Source organism: Vanacampus margaritifer, chromosome 1, assembly GCF_051991255.1.
Source record: "Vanacampus margaritifer isolate UIUO_Vmar chromosome 1, RoL_Vmar_1.0, whole genome shotgun sequence".
NCBI lineage: Eukaryota > Metazoa > Chordata > Actinopteri > Syngnathiformes > Syngnathidae > Vanacampus > Vanacampus margaritifer.
Window position 1 is genome coordinate 21,289,962 of NC_135432.1, and position 15,637 is coordinate 21,305,598.

The 15,637-nt window shown below is 42.0% G+C and overlaps 1 protein-coding gene across 1 annotated transcript in view; it reads left to right on the top strand.

The window, feature by feature from the left end:
• The window catches only part of plxna3 (plexin A3), a 47,824-nt gene extending 33,735 nt beyond the window's left edge, over positions 1–14,089 (top strand). Inside the window, exons 17-38 of the mRNA XM_077582760.1 lie at positions 1,884–2,004; positions 2,095–2,231; positions 2,307–2,477; positions 2,553–2,646; positions 3,639–3,758; positions 3,944–4,063; positions 4,134–4,277; positions 4,647–4,881; positions 4,953–5,095; positions 5,199–5,354; positions 6,698–6,798; positions 6,880–6,946; positions 7,811–7,957; positions 8,029–8,188; positions 8,323–8,426; positions 8,508–8,604; positions 9,555–9,632; positions 9,699–9,811; positions 9,906–10,075; positions 10,153–10,365; positions 11,100–11,250; positions 12,436–14,089. Of these exons, the coding sequence (XP_077438886.1) occupies positions 1,884–2,004; positions 2,095–2,231; positions 2,307–2,477; positions 2,553–2,646; positions 3,639–3,758; positions 3,944–4,063; positions 4,134–4,277; positions 4,647–4,881; positions 4,953–5,095; positions 5,199–5,354; positions 6,698–6,798; positions 6,880–6,946; positions 7,811–7,957; positions 8,029–8,188; positions 8,323–8,426; positions 8,508–8,604; positions 9,555–9,632; positions 9,699–9,811; positions 9,906–10,075; positions 10,153–10,365; positions 11,100–11,250; positions 12,436–12,528 (2,935 nt within the window). The 3' untranslated portion in view covers positions 12,529–14,089. The remainder of the gene's footprint in view (positions 1–1,883; positions 2,005–2,094; positions 2,232–2,306; positions 2,478–2,552; positions 2,647–3,638; positions 3,759–3,943; positions 4,064–4,133; positions 4,278–4,646; positions 4,882–4,952; positions 5,096–5,198; positions 5,355–6,697; positions 6,799–6,879; positions 6,947–7,810; positions 7,958–8,028; positions 8,189–8,322; positions 8,427–8,507; positions 8,605–9,554; positions 9,633–9,698; positions 9,812–9,905; positions 10,076–10,152; positions 10,366–11,099; positions 11,251–12,435) is intronic.
• The last annotated feature ends 1,548 nt before the right edge of the window (positions 14,090–15,637 follow it).

Consider the following 15,637-nt stretch of genomic DNA (forward strand, 5'->3'; position numbering starts at 1 on the left):
GAAAACAATGATCAGGAAAAAGTGGTTGCTTCCTTTGTCCCTAGTCTTTGAGAAGACAGTGGATTACTTTTATTTTTGAAGGACGTGTACTGACATCATTTATCAAAGGACTGTTTTGTTAGTGAAAGCCTGTTCAGAACTGGATTTGCAACACGTTTAAACATAATGGATCGGTCTCAACAGTGTGACACGACTGCAAACAGGAAAGATGTAAGTTTAACGTTTTTGATTTAGCCTTCCTTCCTATCCTTTCTAATAAGAGATGTGCACCTTCGATCATTGTACTGGTGTATTTTTAGTTGGGGGTTGTGTAGAAGAACGATTCGATGAACGAATCTTTTGAACGGTTCTTTTTAATGAACTGATTCGAAAGATTCAGTTCACTTAAAAGAACTGTCATGCCCATCACCAATGGCTACCATGACCGAAATCACTGCCCCTTCGAGAGAGAGAAGGGTATGTCCTAGGCGTGGCCTGGTGCAGCTATTTACATAAAAGTGACACACCCCTAAAACAGGCTGTTTTGAACAGAGCGTTTTTTTGGCTGATTTAGGGACAGCAAAAATATTGGATCCAAAGTCAAATTTGACAAATGCATGGCACAGACAAGTCTTTTACACATTTGAGAACTATTTTAGTATAAAGGTGTGTTTGTAATAGGTGTTAATTTGTGAAATAATTTTGGAACTGACCTGAAAAGTTGTGAGTCACTTGCTGAGTTTAAAATATTGTTCAAAAGCAAAGTAATAATAAATAAATACATCAGACATGAGCTAGTAAAATTGCATAAATGTTGTAATTTTTTTTAGATGCATCAGTATGAGTGTAATGGAAGTTGTATATGTGAGTGTTAGGGTATGATTCATAAATACATTATGGTATATGCCTATGAATTTCATGTACATGTTGCTGGCAAATGTACGCACGTCAAACTGCAGTTGTATACAATGAGCAGGCTTATACATTTTCTGTATATTAACCTATTATTGCATCAATAATAAATTAAGTCAAAACATGCAACGAATGGACTATATGCCACGGAGGAGGCGGGACTTCCGACTTCCGGGTTTTCACCCATCAACTTTGTTTCCGTTTCCGGTTTGAGACGTGTGGGCCGCGTCCCAGTACTTGCGTTTTCGCCTTTGTGCCCCTCGGTTGCAGGTTCCCGTCAACGGGTGCGAGGCTGCGAGTGTGTAGTGTCTGTCTCATTGGCCGAAGCATTTCAGATAGCCGAGACGCCCTCCCGCCGATGAGCGGGAGCGCGCGGTTGGGGGCGCAGGGCTGGGGGTGCGAGTGTTGGAACGCGGCCAGCAGTGGCCGCAAACGGCGCTGATGTGTAAAACCTGCAAGTTGGAAGTCCGTGGCATCTACCCCATAAGACTAGATACGTTTTCAACTTCTTCCTACTCCCTTTTGAACATGTAAACCGTGATTAATGACGACTGTATAAGGTTTTTCTTCTTTTAAATCTTTATTTTGATGCGACTTGTTCATATGTTCAATAAACAAACAAACAAAATAACATGAATAATGCCACAGTGAAATCAATGTATTCAAGTTAGTAAGTGGCAACGTAAGATGGCTGCTGGTGGCCATCTTACGTTTTTGCCGTGGTTATGGCTGACAGTAAGTGATTGTTGTCGCAATTAAAGGAGCAGTACAATAAAATAAATATACATACATATGGAGCGAATATTTTTCCATAAATATAAAAAACACTTTTCTCGCAAATAATCAAGGAAAAATTTTACTTTAGGTAATTTGTGATTGCTGAACAACTAACTGTGTGCATGGGTGGACTTTTCTTTATTTTGCTATTTTGCTTAACTAGTGTAAGCACTAGAATAGTGTGTTATAGTGATTGCGTGTGCGTGCACATGCAGGGTGGTGTGCGACATGGCCGAAGCGCTGCTGCCTCACTCTCCCGGCGGTGCGGTAGAGCTGTGTATCGGCGTGTGCAGCGCGGAGTACCGCACCATGTCCACGCAAGCGTACGCCTTTGTGGTGAGTCTTCGTCTCCTCATTGTTGCCAATGCCAAGCAGACTCTTGATTTCTTTTCTTTCGCGCTCTCATTCTCACTCAATCACTCACAGAGTCCCAGCTTGAGTAACGTTCGTCCAGAGAGAGGTCCAGTTTCCGGGGGAACCAGACTGACAGTGGCGGGTCGAAACTTGGACGCCGGCAGCAGCGTGTCGGTCTTCATCGACAAAGACGAGTGTCTGTTTGTCAAGTAAGTCATGAAAACAGAAAACATTCCTCGCGGCAGCAGAAGTTGAAGTGGAACGTTCTTCTTCTTCTCATCCAGACGTATCAATCGGGAGGTGGTCTGCATCACTCCCGCCTCGCCGTCCGGAGTTGGCCCCGCCCCCATCCGGCTGATGATCGACAAGGCAGAAGTGACCAGCTCAGAGATCAAATACACATACACGGAGGATCCAACCATTACCTCCATAGAACCCAACTGGTCGATCCTCAAGTAGGCCACCGCCCACTTTCAATGTCCACCAATCACAGCACAGATCTCTGACACCTCCCCCGTGTGTGCGTGTAGTGGTAGCACAGTGATCACAGTAACAGGAACTAACCTGCTCACCATCCAGGAGCCCAAAGTCAGAGCCAAATATGGCGGCGTGGAGACCAACAACGTAAGACCACTCACATGTTTACATCATCATTTTAGGTATACGTATAATTGTAATGACATCACATACATGGTTATGAACTTATGACATCACACACATTTGCCATCACATAGTTAAGAAATCACCTTTTTATAGCACCACATTGTTAAGATGTCGCATGGTTTTGATACCACATTGTTATGTCTTTTTTTTTTTTTTTCCTCCAAATGTTTACACCATCAGTGCCCGTCCGTCACCTGGTTAGGACCTTACATGGTTGTGAAAGCACATTGCTGATGTAATATTGACATCACGTGCTTATGAAAACACATTGTCAAATAGTTAAGACGTCACATTTCATGACACCACACGTTTTTAGGGCTGCCACTAAGGAATCTTTTTCAAATGGATTATCCTATCGAATATTCCAACAAATAATCGCGAAGGTTGAACCAACGTGAGTTCAATTGACTGGATATAACTACTCATTATTATCTAATGTACATAAGCATTATTAAACACCAACACAATTAGCCTATGCTAAACGGTTAGCAATTGCGATTAGCATTAGCGTGCTAGCATTTACCATTTAAGGTAAACTAATATTAACCACCATTTAGTTCGCATATACATCATTATATCTACATGAGTTGAATTGAGTGGATATAACTACTAATTATTTATCATTTTCTGTACATGAGCATTATTAAACACCAACACAATTAGCAATCGCAATAAGCCTTAGCGCGCTAGCAATTACCCTTTAAGGTAAACAAACCCTAACCACCATTTAGTTCACACATGTATAATTATTTCTACATTACACATGTAATAGTGTCTTCCTGTCCACTGCGTGCGCCTGCAAAAGAGATCCGTGTAGAAACATGGACTGCGACACAAACATGGTTCCAGCGGCATTTTCAGTCGACATGTTTATAAAGTCGTCACATCCTTGGTCACCCTCCCCTCTCAGCCCTACATGGCTTATAACGTCCTCCTATGGTTTATGTCCTCAGTTCTGCACGGCGGTCAACGACAGCGTCATGACGTGTTTGGCTCCCGGCCTGGTCTACGTCAAACCCAACCCACCAGAGGGGGCGCTGCATGCCGACGAGTTTGGCTTCATCTTGGATCAGGTGATGCATGTGACCAGTTTTGAACATTAAAGTGGTCGTAGCATAGAAAGTTGACTATCTTTAGGACCACTAGTCAATCTAACAAAACCAGGTTTGCCATTGGCTCAGCAGTGTGGGTACATCACGGGTACATCATTAGCATTAATTTTATTCATTATTTGGTGTAATGACATTTTGGCTATCAGGTGTCAACCCTGCTGGTGCTTAACTCCACCCACTTCACACACTACCCCAACCCGGCCTTCGAACCCTTGGGCATGTCAGGAATCCTGGAGGTCAAGCCAGGCTCTCCCATCATCCTGAAGGTGAGAAGCAACACAAACCCACACAAAGTCCGGACTTGGAGCACAACATGTGAACCGCATTTGTGTGCAGGGTAAAAACCTGGTCCCGGCCGCCCCCGGCAACAACCGTCTGAACTACACCGTTCTGATTGGAGAGTCCCCGTGCTTGTTGACCGTGTCGGAACATCAGCTGCTTTGTGATTCGCCTGAGTTGACCGGAGAGCAACGCGTGCTGGTGAGCGAGCTCTCCACCCACCAACGCTTTACAGTATTAACCAACAAATTTATGAGAGGATGTCGGTGTATTTAAAAATAACAATTGCTACTTTCCTACTTGTCATTTTATGACATTTTTGACCCAGCTTTTTTCCCTGTTTTTTTTTTTTATTCCAATAATTTTCACCCACATTTATCCAATGATTCAAACAATTTCAACCTGAAAATATGAATTGTAATTAATTAATTCATTCATTCATTCACTGCATGCCAGGCCATTTAAAATGGATCTTTGACGTCTCTAGTCGTCAATGGCAGCTAATGAGTGAGTTAATTAATAAATTAATGTGGGTCGTCGGCCTTAACCTCCAGCTGCACTTTCCCGCAGATCCTGGTGGGAGGTTTGGAGTTCTCGCCGGGAACGCTGCACATCTATTCGGACAGCGCCCTGACGCTGCCGGCCATCATCGGCATCGGCGCGGGCGGCGGCGTGCTGCTGGTAGCCATCATCGCCGTGCTGATCGCCTACAAGCGCAAGACGCGCGACGCCGACCGCACGCTCAAGCGTCTCCAGCTGCAGATGGACAACCTAGAGAGCCGGGTGGCGCTAGAGTGCAAAGAGGGTGCGCACGCCCACACGCGACCACCACACGTGTTTGTGTTTCGCATTAACGTGTGTGTTTGTGTTGTGAAGCCTTCGCCGAGCTGCAGACCGATATTCAGGAACTGACCAATGACATGGACGGAGTGAAGATTCCCTTCTTGGAATATCGCACTTACACCATGAGGGTCATGTTCCCGGGAATAGAAGAACATCCAGTACTCAAGGAGCTGGATGTATGTCTCACACACACACACACACACACGAAGCCTAGCTTACAAAAGCACAGTCCGTGTTGGCAACTGAGTGACGGGTACGACTGTGTATTTGATATCTCAGTCTCCGGCCAATGTGGAGAAAGCCCTCCGACTCTTTAGTCAACTTCTCAACAACAAAATGTTCCTGTTGACCTTCATCCACACGCTGGAGGCTCAGAGGTCGTTCTCCATGCGGGACCGCGGGAACGTGGCCTCGCTGCTGATGGCTGCGCTACAGGTAAAAAAGTTGTTGTTTTTTGTTTGTTTGGTTGTTGTTTTTTTGTTAGTTAATCCACTAGGTTGGACCTAAGTTGAATTGATTGATGAGTGGATATAAGTACTCATAATTTATTATCTTCTATAAATATGCATTATTAACTCATTCACTGCCATTGACGGCTATAGACGTCAAAAATTCATTTGAAATATTTCTATTTAGTTTAACATTTTTTCCACTTTTGTTAACAAGAGTATGAAAACCTAGCATTTTTTTTATTGTACATTTAGAACAGATATAAAATTTGTGATTAATCGTGATTTAACTAGTAAAGTCATGCGATTAATTACGATTACAAATTCTAATCGCCTGGCGCCCCTAATTTTTAATAACCTTTTTTTAAAAATATTTTCTTATTTTTAAAAAACAAAAAAGAAGAAAAGATTATTAAAAATTAGGGCCGTCAGGTGATTAAAATTAATTGTAACTAATCGTGTGACTTCACTCGGTAACTCACAATCTAATAAAAAGAAAAGATTATTAAAAATTAGGCGTCAATGGCAGTGAATGAGTTAAAGTCCAACAAAATTAGCCTATGCTAAATGGTTTGCGATTAGCATTAGCATTAGCACGCTAGCAATTACTATTATTAAATACCTTCTTAATCCACTAAATTGGACATAAATTTAATTGATTGAGTGAATATAAGTTCTCATAATTTATTATCTTCTATAAATATGCATTATTAAACACCAACAAAATTAGTTTATGCCAAATGGTTACTGATTGTAATTAGCATTAGCACACTAGCAATTACTAACATTAAATACCATTTATTCCAACAACAAACATTAAATGCTACTTATTTCACACGTACATTACACATGTAATAGTGTCTTAAAAGTCACCAACAGACAATGCTTCAACGTTATTTCATGAGTAAACAAAAGTAGAGCTAGCTGTTAGCTACATGAGATCAATAACTTCCCGTTCCCGTCTTCTTCTGGGCACGTTCAGTGCATGACTGCCTTCTAGTGGTTAAGTGATGAACACCTAAAACCGATTGGCAGGTCATATTTTGGAATAATTACAGCCCAAGTGCTTTTTAGGACGTTCAGAACTTCCTTTGCTGTGCTTTAGGGAAGCTCAATGTGCTGTATTGATTTTAAAAGTTATTAAAAACCCACTAACTAAATTTTAGTTGACCTATTTTTAAAGTCGACTTATCTGACTTGTTCGACGTCTTTTCCCAGCCCTAATCAAATTCTGCCGTGGCCACTGTTAGCACGCAAAGCTAATGTAGCATTTTGAACATGAACTTAGGCTAGCGCCAACGTCGCTATGCTAACGTGACTTTGCATCAGGGTCGCATGGAGTACGCCACGGTGGTGCTCAAGCAGCTGCTAGCGGACCTGATCGAGAAGAACCTGGAGAACCGGAACCACCCCAAACTGTTGCTGAGGAGGTCAGTGGGCGACCATTCACCCTGAGCCCCCATTTGTAGCCCCTCCAGATCCCCGTTTGACCTTTTAAGTGTGTGTTGCAGGACAGAGTCTGTGGCTGAAAAGATGCTGACCAACTGGTTCACCTTCCTCCTGTATCGCTTTCTCAAGGTGATTGACATGCTTGCGTTTGTTTCGGTGACGGGAGCTAACATGCTAACCGCTATTATGGTATGATTCACTCTAATTACAAAATGATTCACAATTATAATACAATTCCCTCCGATTAAGACACGATTCATTACAGTTTTGACACGATTCACTACAATTATGATACAATTCACTACAGTTATCTTACGATTCAATTTAATCACAATATGAGTCACTTTACAATATGATTCTGTTTGATTATGATGCGATTCATTCGATTCCAGTGTGATTTATGACCATTACGACATGATTCACTTTGATTATGTTATGTCTACCGGAATCATGTTACGATTTACGCCACTCTCAATAAATTCCCTCTCATTTGGATTCGATTGACTATTATTACGGTATGATTTACGATTGATTTCAATTCTGATACGATTCCCTCTAATTACGATCATTCACTTCAATGACAACCACACAATTCACTACAATTATCTTACGATTCAATTTGATTACAATATGAGTCACTTCACAATATGATTCAGTTTGATTACGATATGATTCATTTCGATGTGACTATTATCAAGGTATATGTTTCACAAATAATTGCAATTAGGATACGATTCACTCTAATTACGATACGATTAATTTAATTATGATATGATTTACTGCTGTTACAATACACAATTCGCTTTAATTACAGTATGATTCATGCAGATTACAACACAATTGACTCAAATTACAACATGATCCATGTTGATTATGATACGATTGACTAAATTGCAGTTCAAGTCACTACACAATGCCAACCACAAGAGTTTAGTGCAGAAGTAACTAACTGACTAACATCACCTAAAATGTGTTTTTCCCTTTCGCCATCAGGAATGCGCTGGCGAGCCGCTGTTTATGCTTTACTGCGCCATCAAGCAGCAGATGGAAAAAGGGCCCATCGACGCCATCACAGGCGAAGCGCGATATTCCCTCAGCGAAGACAAACTCATCAGGCAGCAGATTGACTACAAGCAGCTGGTAACGCGTCCACACGCTTATGCTTGCACGCACGCAGATACGCCTCCGCTGACCGTGTCATCTCCCGTTAGACAATGATGTGCATCCCTCCGGAGGGCGAGGCGGGCACGGAGGTGCCGGTCAAGGTGCTGAACTGCGACACGGTGACGCAGGTCAAAGACAAGCTGCTGGACGCCGTCTACAAGGGGATCCCCTTCTCGCAGCGACCGCAGGCCGACGACATGGACCTCGGTAATGCTCCTCTCCCTCCCATTACAATACACTTCATTCCAATTATGATACAATTCCCTCCGATTTTGGTACGATTCACGCCATACAATGTGCTTCCGACTCCTTATCACCATCTTCATTGTTTTGTGTTTCAGAGTGGCGTCAAGGTCGGCTGACCCGGATAATCCTGCAGGACGAAGACGTGACCACGAAGATCGAGAGCGACTGGAAGCGACTCAACACGCTCGCTCACTATCAGGTATGTTTTTCTCGCCATCGCCCCGACACGTGACCAGGAAATGGCGCATGCAGCCTCACCTGAATGCCAACGTGTTGCCAGGTAACAGACGGCTCCCTGGTGGCGCTGGTCCAGAAGCAGGTTTCTGCTTACAACATTGCCAACAGCTTCACTTTCACCAGATCGCTCAGCAGATATGGTATACACACACACACACACACACACACACACACACACACACACACACACACACACACACACACACACACACACACACACACGTTTGTTTTACTATCTTTGTGGGGACATCTCATTGACTTGATGCATTTCCTAGCCCCTCCCCCTGTCCCCACCCATCAAAAATGATTGCCTTCCCCCATTCCTTACCCTAACCTCAACCATAACCCAATTCAAACCTAAACTCTAAAACCAAGTCTTGACCCTCAAAAAGAGGTCTGAACTTTTGGGGACCACCAAAATGTCCCCACAATTTCAAGTCGGGCCCCACAATGTGAGTTAAACCTGGAAAAACACGCGTGCATGGGCCCGACAATGTAGCAAAGACAAAGGCACACACACACACTTAATACTACATCGACGCCTTCTTAAAATAATTGCCTAAATTATTCTTTCAGATTTTTCAGGAAACACAAAAAAGTGAACCATTTGCATCATGATTAAAGGATTTAGGCAAAAAAATGACGTAGGCAATTATTTTACGAGGGTGATGACATTACACATATTAGGCTATAGCTAGCGGGTTAGCATTTTAGCTTCCTTGTCCACCTAGCTCCTTTAGTTGGTTATTAGATTTTATTCACTAATCTTATCAGATTCAATTGTATCATAATTGCAGTAATCGAATCATAACTGTAATAAATCGAATCATAATCGAATTGAAGTGTTTCTTAATCGTACTTATTTATTTCATAATCATAGTTAACTTTATTGGATCCAAATTGTAGTGAACCTTATCCGTAATTCTAGTGGCGTATACTGTAATCAGATTGAATCGTATCGTAATTACAATCAATCGTATCCTAATCGGGTTTGAGTTATTTTGGAATTAGAGTCAATTGTATTATAGTGTAGTTCTACTAATGCAGTGTGCCTAATACATGAAAACTAACAGCGTGCTTGTGTATGCAGAATCGTTACTGCGCACGTCCAGTAGTCCCGACAGTTTGAGGTCCAGAGCGCCCATGATCACCCCAGACCAGGAGACAGGTAGCTGCCATTTTGCTAAGACAAGCGTGCGTCTACTACACCGCTCATCCACGTAATATGTTTCAGGAACGAAACTGTGGCACCTGGTGAAGAACCACGAGCACAGCGATCAGCGCGAAGGAGATCGCGGCAGCAAAATGGTTTCGGAAATCTACCTGACGCGCCTGCTGGCCACCAAGGTCTCACGCCAACTCCTACAATTTTTACAACATTGTAAATTTCCTACTGTACGGAATTGATGTTGAGCACGCGCTTTGCTCCTCCTGCCACCAGGGGACGCTGCAGAAGTTTGTGGACGACCTGTTCGAGACGGTCTTCAGCACCGCCCATCGAGGTTCCGCTCTGCCGTTGGCCATCAAATACATGTTCGACTTTCTGGACGAGCAGGCGGACAAGCGACAAATCAGCGACCCGGACGTGCGACACACCTGGAAGAGCAACTGGTAACGAGTCCAAGCCTGCCTCATATAAATAAATAAAAACACGGACTGCTTTTGACATTGTCCTCCTGCGTGTCCAGTCTTCCTCTCAGGTTCTGGGTCAACGTGATCAAGAATCCGCAGTTTGTTTTCGACATCCACAAAAGTAGCATCACCGACGCCTGCCTGTCGGTCGTGGCGCAGACCTTCATGGACTCGTGCTCCACATCGGAACACCGACTGGGGAAAGACTCGCCGTCCAACAAGCTGCTTTACGCTAAAGACATCCCCAACTACAAGAGCTGGGTGGAAAGGTAGCTAGCTTCGAGCTGCACCACAACACAAAAATAGTCAACAGACAATAAATATATAGAGATTCATTTTCTTCTACTTTTTGGAGGGGCCATTTTTCATACATTTATAGACTTTTCTGCAAATTTGAACATTTTATGGACAAATGATCCGTTTCTGCCTCCCTCACATTTTATGGCTATTTTTTTTTTACATTTCTTCCTGCCTTTTTTGACTCCCAGCCATTTTCACTGAAGCAACCCCCTTCGTTCCCGGCTGAATATTGTGTTCTATTGCTATAAAAACATGGAACCTATCAAAAGAAAGATTACAGTCATTCATCAGGGGGAAAAAAGTATATTTGTATCTGTTTCCGTTTTACAGCATTAGAATATAGCTAAGTTTCACCATTATTCACAAATCTGTTCAGAACTGTGGGTAAATTAGCTTGTTTGCAACATAGCCCTGGTTGATCTCATATGCTCTGCTGCCACCTGCGGGCAGTTTTTGTAATAACTGCCATTGCTTTAAGCGACCTCTTCAGTTCAGAGGCTGCATCAAAGCCTTCTGTCTCTAGCATAAAAAAACATAAAAAGGTATAAATACGTCTAAGAACGTATTTATATGTTTTTGTGAGCAAATGAGTTAACGGTTGTTTTTGGACATTTTATGGTTACGTTGTGAACGTTTTCTTAAATCAATTTTCTGACATTTTGTTTTGGCCATTTTGTGGACGGTTTTATTTTGTTTCTGGCAGGTACTACAGAGACATCACCAAAATGCCGAGCATTAGCGACCAGGACATGGACGCCTACTTGGTGGAGCAGTCGCGTCTCCATGGCAACGAATTTAACACGCTAAGCGCACTAAGTGAGCTTTACTTTTACATCAACAAGTACAAGGAGGAGGTGAGTTAATAACAATAATCATAATAAGTTTTACAATTAACTTACTTGCCTGGTCAGAGCCTGGCTAATGTACTGACCAGTCACATAATGATGATGACGATGATGATGATGATGATGACGATAATGATGATAATGATGATGACGATGATGACGACGACAAAGATGATGATGACAATGATGATGATGATGATAATGACGATAATATGATGATGACGATGACGAGGATATGATGATGACGATGAAGATGAAAACGATGATGATGAAGATGATGTTAATGACGATAATATGATGATGATGATGATAATATGATGATGACGACGACGATGATGATGATGATGATGAAGACGATGATGATGATAATGACAACGATGATGATAATGATGATAATATGATGATGATAATGACGATGATGATGAAGACGTTGATGATAATGACGATAATAATATGATGAAGATGATGATAATGACGAGGATGACGACGACAATGATGATGATGATGATGATGATGATGAAGACGACGATGATGATGGTGATGATGATAATGACGATAATATGATGATGATGATAATGACGACGATGATGATGACATAATGATGATGACGATGATGACAATGACAACGATGATGATGATAATGACTATAATATGATGACGATGACGACGACAAGATGATGATGATGACAATGATGATGATGACGAGGACGAGGATGATGATGATGATAATGACGACGATGATGATGACGACGATGATGAGGACGATGATGATATTGACGATAATATGATGATGGTGACGACGACGATGATGATGATGACGTTGATGATGAAGACAATGACGATGGTGATGATGACGACGATGATGATAATGACGTTAATATGATGATGATGACGATAATGACTATAACATGATGACGATAAGATGATGATGATGATGATGATAATGACGTTAATATGATGATCATGACGATGATCATGACGACGATGATGATGAGTGACGTTAATATGATGATGATGACGATAATGACTATAACATGATGATGACAATGATGATGACGATGATGATGATAATGACGTTAATATGATGATCATGACGATGATCATGACGACGATGATGATGACAGTGACGTTAATATAATGATGATGATGATGATGACGATGATGATGATGATGATGATGATGATGATGATGCAGGTTCTGACTGCGCTGGACCGCGACGCCTACTGCCGCAAACACAAACTGCGCCACAAATTGGAACAAGCCATCAACTTGATGTCAGGAAGCTGAGGAGGCAAAAACCAAGACGCCTGCTAACTGGGGGAGGGGGTCTGATTTATTTTTATTTTTTATCTGAACTGTACCAATCAATCAATGAATTTGCTATTTATTTGCCAAGCGACGGGCTGGGACCCAATTGTGAAATTAGCCTTGAGAGCTAAACGGGGCTACGAAGGACCCTTCACGCCATGTAAATAACCACAAGCGGGAAAATGAGCTACCAGGAAGTGAACGTCCAATAACCGACCACAGCTGTGTCTCCTCATCCCTCATTGGTCAGCCACGCTGGCCTCCGATTGGCTGGGAGAACTCTTAAATGTTTACTGCCCCCCATTGCCCTATACGACTCTGGACTGTACCACCTTGCGGAACATTCCAGCGCCGGCCTCGCCCTCTTACCAGGACGCCATGATGCCAATACTGTGCCCGGCGAGCAGTGCCATGTCAAGACCAGAACCAAGACCAGAACAGACTTGGACCAAAGCCGAGATCAAAGATCGAAGCTGAAATGGACTAAACTTCAAAGACCTTGTAAAGTAGAATCTAAGAGACAAAACAATGACGTTTACGCTCGGCATCAAGGGGAAGCTCCTGATTGGCTCTTCACCAGGAAGGAAGGAAAGCCACTACTGGACCAATGCCACTGTGTGCGTGTGTGTATTGTGTGTATGTGTGTTTGTGTGGGCGTGCGTGCGTGCGTATGTGTGGGAGGAAGCAACAGACTGATAATGCCAGTTCAAGCTGTGGGGTCAGGTCTAATTAATGAACTCATTAGACTGAAAATGTTAGCTAGTGCTTTTTGGGTCAGGTTTAATTACTAAACCAACAGACTAAAAATACTAGTTCATGCTTTTGGATCAAGTTGAATTGCTCACCTCAACAGACTGAACATGGTAGTGCTGTTGGATCTGGTCTAATTCCTGAAATCAATCATCTGAAAATGTTAGTGCAGTTGGGGTAGGTCTAATTACTGAAATCAACAGACAGAAATTGCTAGTTCATTTTGCTGGGCCCGGTCTAATAACTGAAATCAGACTTGAAAATGTTGGTTAATGCTGTTTGGTCTGGTCCAATTACTGAAATCACACACATGCACACAAGGGTATTTATTGATAAACTTTTTATTTAAGTTATTGTTTACACGTTATTTATTGTGGGTGCCAACCAACCAGCCAGGTGTTGATGAGCTTGTTGCTGGTGGCGTTTCACGGGAACGTTAGTCACAAACACGCTTAACACGTGTTGCCATGCAAATGGCGCAGCGCGTCACGTGACTTGTGTTTGACGGCGTCCGGTGGGCGTCACGTCAGGAAACCAAACCACGGGAAGTGGGTCGACTGCCTGGACAGAACACTTGATGACCAGGAAGATTCTCCATGATGTCATCAGAACAAAAAAAAAAGAAGGAAAAAAACATGTTTATTTGTGAAAAGCATTGCCTTGTTTGATTTTTACTTTGAAATGTAACCATGAACACCATGTCCATGTAATAGCCTGTGTCTTTTTTCTACATCGCCATTGCCTTTGTTGGACTTTGTGACATCATTACTAAAGAGTAAACGACACCTGACTCCGCCTCTAACTAACCTCTTGACAGTGCTGCTACAAAAAATACATTTACATTACAACACATTAAAAGCTTTACGACAAACCAACAACCCAGCAAATAGACAGTGTCGCTCTGACATTGGATTGAGAACATTTAACACAGCCGCAGTCCATCAAATAGACAGTGTCACTAAAATGATGACGTCACAATCCTCCTCCCAACAGAGCAATCGGTTACCCTGGTAACCTGTATTTCAAGAAGCATGACATCATGTCAGCGCAAAAATTTATGTTTTCGAGGCAAGGAAGTTACACGGTACTTTAACGACAAGGCTCATTGCGGCTCACATTTATTTGGGAAGACAAAAAACGCCTCCCATCCTGTTAAAGGGATTGTCAGAGTTAATCCGCCTGGCAACAGCCAGCCAGTCCGTCTTGTGCATCATTTATGATTGGGTGGTGGCCAGTCACATGACCACAGCTGCCATGTTTAATAAATGATAGGCAGTGAAATGGAGAAACAGAAGGCCAACAAGGCTAATAGCGTTAGCTTGTTAGCAAGTCTCCTGTCAGTGTGTCCTTTTGATGTTTCTTAATCATTTTACTCAAGCACCGTGACGCCCCTTCCCCCAACAGGAAGCCACATTAGCCTGAGAATGAACTGCCAGGATTGGGGTGCTGCATGTTGCTGATAACAGCACTCTTGGGGGTGGGGGGTGTCGGATTATGGAGGGATGGGGAGGGGGTTGGAAAAAAGCCAAGCTAAATAAAAGTGGAGCAGCAACATGGCTACTGCTTCATGTTGAACAAAATGTGTCCTAAAAAAACACATAAAAGACCCCCACCCTTCCCCCAAAACGCGCGCGCACACACACACACACAGCACCCTGGTGGCCAAACTTTTTTGTGCTGAGGGCCACATTTTATTTTTAAAAGAGCAGATGGGTCAGATAAAAAACTACAATGGAAAAATAAAATGTGCATGTAAAATATGACAAATAGTTAATTTTAATAATAATGTAATAATTCTCATTTTTAATTATATTAACAATAATAATGTATTTAATTATTAATTAACTAAATATTTCAACCATGTAGAAATCCTTATGAAAATATTACTGTTAGATGTAAATGTGAAACTATTATTATTTACAATTAATACATTAAGCAATTATTTAACACATTTCATTTTAAAAAATGGCAAATATAATATTAAGATTGTATATTTAGTTATGTAATTGTATTATTTATAATAAATAAATTAACCAATTATTTAAAATGATTAAAAATGTAAAAGTTATGTGTTATATGTACAGTTACCTTTTCTTTTCTTTTCTTTTTTACCACTACAGTATTCCATTATTTACAACAACAACAAAAAGTCAATTATTTGAAATCTAAATGTATTTATGTAAGTGTAAATTTGGTTATTTTACTCCATCCATCCATTTTCCAGCGCTTATCCAGGGTCAGGTTGCTGGGGCAGCAGTTTTAGCAGGGAAACCCAGACTTCCCTCTGCCCATCCACTTCAACCAGCTCAACCGGCGGGATCCCAAGGCGTATCATGGG